The sequence below is a fragment of the Micromys minutus genome, assembly GCF_963924665.1.
Source record: "Micromys minutus genome assembly, chromosome: 16".
Taxonomy (NCBI): Eukaryota; Metazoa; Chordata; class Mammalia; order Rodentia; family Muridae; genus Micromys; species Micromys minutus.
The window spans coordinates 16,193,844-16,197,031 of NC_137985.1; the positions used below are offsets into that span (position 1 = coordinate 16,193,844).

Here is a 3,188-nt window from a genome sequence, read left to right on the forward strand (position 1 = left end):
CATTCCTTAACACATTTTCTGCTTATCTCCCCTCTCAATGTGTCCATCTCCATTTCTAAAATAATAGGTCTTCTAGATTTTTTGCTGCCTCAATATCCCAGGCATAGATTTTACAAGACTTAAATGATGATATGACTGTATCAAATAATTTAATGTTCAAATTGTGCTTTCCACTCTTGAAACATATATGGACGGACATTATATATATAATATATAATGCATGGCTCATATGCATGTGTTAAAATTATTTTGTGTACCTGAGGAAGGGAATAACACACAAAACAATAATGAAATAATTCAAAGATTATCTTTGTAGAAACCATCAATACTTCTGTATTTATATGGAAAACTTTAAATGGAGGTATTTGTACTCAAATTGTTTAGAGTTCAAAGTGATTTTATAGTTGACTTACTTATTTTGCAATTATTTCTTTTCTTTGTAAAAGGATAGTGATAAAAATAAAAATGAAAAACACAACACATGTTTCACAATTTTATCTTCTGAAAGTATCTGATGATCCAGAACTGCAGCCCGTTTTGTGTGGATTACTCCTATCCATGTACCTGATATCAGTGCTTGGAAACCTGCTCATCATCCTGACTGTTAGCTCATTCTCCAACCTCCACACTCCTATGTATTTCTTCCTCTCCATTCTGTCCTTGGCTGACATTGGCATTATTTCTACGACAGTTCCAAACATGGTTGCAGAGCTTCAAATCCAAAATCCAGCCATATCCTATGTGGGCTGCCTGACTCAGATGTCACTTTTTATAATTTTTGCATGTATGGATAGTATGCTTCTGACTGTGATGGCATATGACAGGTTTGTGGCCATCTGTCATCCCCTGCATTATGCAATAATTATGAACTCTTGTCGCTGTGGCATGTTAGTTTTAATTTCCATTTTAGCTAGCCTTTTTGAATCCCTGCTTCACAATTTGGTTGCCTTACAATTTAAGTGTTTCAAAGATGTGGCAATTGCTAATTTCTTCTGTCACCCTTCTCAACTTCTAAATTTAGGCTGCAACAACACATTTAATAATAACATACTTATGTATGTTATTGGTGTCATACTAGGTGTTTTTCCCTTATTGGGGATCCTTATCTCATACTTTAAAATCATTATTTCTATTCTGAGAATAACCTCTTCTAGTGGCAGGTATAAAGCTTTCTCTACCTGCGGGTCTCACCTGGCAGTGGTATGCTTATTTTATGGAACAGGGCTTGGAGAGTATTTTGGTTCACTTTTGTCTCATTCTTCTGGAAAGAATGTGGTGGCCTCATTAATGTACACTGTGGTCACTCCCATGCTGAATCCTTTTATCTACACTCTGAGGAATCAGGACATTAATGATTGCCTAAAAAGGCTCCATCTTTGTACTGTTTAATCACAGACCCAATAAATTTAACTTGATAAGTTGGAAGCAATTTCTTTTCTTTTACTGAATATTTTCTTTATTCACATTACAAATGTTAGTTTCCCCTCCACAAAACCTCTATCTCCTCCCCCTTCTGCCTGCTTCTATGAGGATGTTTCCCCACCCACCCATGCACCCACTCCCTGCAGCCTCCCTGCGCTGGCATTTCCCTACACTAAGGCATTGAGTCTTCACAGGACCAAGGGCCTTTCCTCTCATTGCGACCCAACAAGGCCATCCTTTGCTACATATGCGGCTAGAGCTATGGGTTGCTCCATGTATACTCTTTGGTTGGTGGTTTATTCCCTGGTAGCTCTGGGGGTTGGGGTCTAATTGGTTGATATTGTTGTTCTTCCTATGAGGATGCAAACTCTTTCAGATCCTTCAGTCCTTTCTCTCACTCCACCATTGGGAACCCCTTTCTCAGTCTAAGGTTGGCTACGAGCATCCACCTCTGTATTTGTCAGGCTCTGGCAAAGCCTCTCAGGTGACAGCTGTATCAGGTTCCTGTCAGCATGTACTTCTTGGCATCCACAGTATTGTCTAAGTTTGATGACTGTATATGGGATTGATCCCCAGGTGGGGTAGTCTCTGGATAACCTTTTTTTTCAGTCTCTGCTCCATGCATTGTCTCCAAATTTTCTCCTGTGAACATTTTCTCCCTTCTAAGAAGGACTAAAACCTCCACACTTTGGTCTTCCTCTTATTGAGCTTTATGTGGTCTGTGAATTGTATCTTGGATATATTTTAATAACTAACCACCAAGAATTATGTTACTGCAGCATTGTTTCCATGATCTTTCTAAAACTTGATGAATGTAATTCATTTGTTTCTATCCACAATAAAATAGTGCTTTACTGGTGTGGTAATAGAATAATTTATTTGTTTGCTTGCTATTTATCTACTTACTTGTTTTGTTAAAGCAAGGTCTTTATAATACAGACTGAAATGAAGCTTCTGTATCTGAGTCTTGTTCTTAAATGCTAAAATTAAGGTGTGTGGCACAACACCCAATTGAATTTAATAGTTTTTAAATTTCCAAAAATCCAGTTTCAAAGGAAAATTAAATATATGGGTTAAATGATAAAGGTTGCTAAAAATTGTGAATGTGACCAAAATAAGCCCCCTGGAAATTGTCACAGCCATTTGTTTTTCCTATGAACACCTTATACTATGAATATTAGGAATAAAACCAGTTGACACTGAAAAAAATTAACCCAATTTACATAATTACAATATTAATTTTACTTCTAAGTAGAAAGAGAATTCCACCACTTTTGTGGACATTTGTATATTCATTTTCTCCTTCACTAATTCTTTCATATTGTCCTCCTCTTCTTCCATATCTTTTTTCTCTGTTTCCTCTTCTCAATCAATTACAACACATGAACTTATTTGATTATTTCTAAGCACTGTATATCAAATTTCAAATATTAGGTAGAGGAATTATCCAGTGTCTCCAAAGCCAAATTTGGAAATGTCTAACTATAGTGGGCTCCATTACAGGATCTGTCTTCTCCTTTTCATTTTTGTTCTCCTGTTCTTTTAATGACAAACATCAAAAAGGAGTCTTGAGAGTTTGGTCAGGATATTTTAGTATATGTGCACTTGAACTGTATTTATAGATTTTTAGTCATGTAAAACACAATGAAAATCACTCAGTACCCAAGGAGGTAAGGATAAAGAAATGTCAGAAGAATTTTTTCTTTATCATAAAGACTAACTCTGAGCAGTGTATAGAAGGATAGGCTTAAAATGTGTAAAATTTA

General features: G+C 36.1%; 1 protein-coding gene across 1 annotated transcript; it reads left to right on the plus strand.

The window, feature by feature from the left end:
• Positions 1 to 558: 558 nt before the first annotated feature.
• On the plus strand, positions 559 to 1,389 carry LOC308430895 (olfactory receptor 7E24-like; the record flags this gene model as incomplete). Its single annotated transcript, XM_080930172.1, has 1 exon — positions 559 to 1,389. One exon carries the CDS (start codon positions 559 to 561, stop codon positions 1,387 to 1,389), a length of 831 nt encoding a protein of 276 aa, XP_080786298.1.
• Between the last annotated feature and the right edge of the window lie 1,799 nt (positions 1,390 to 3,188).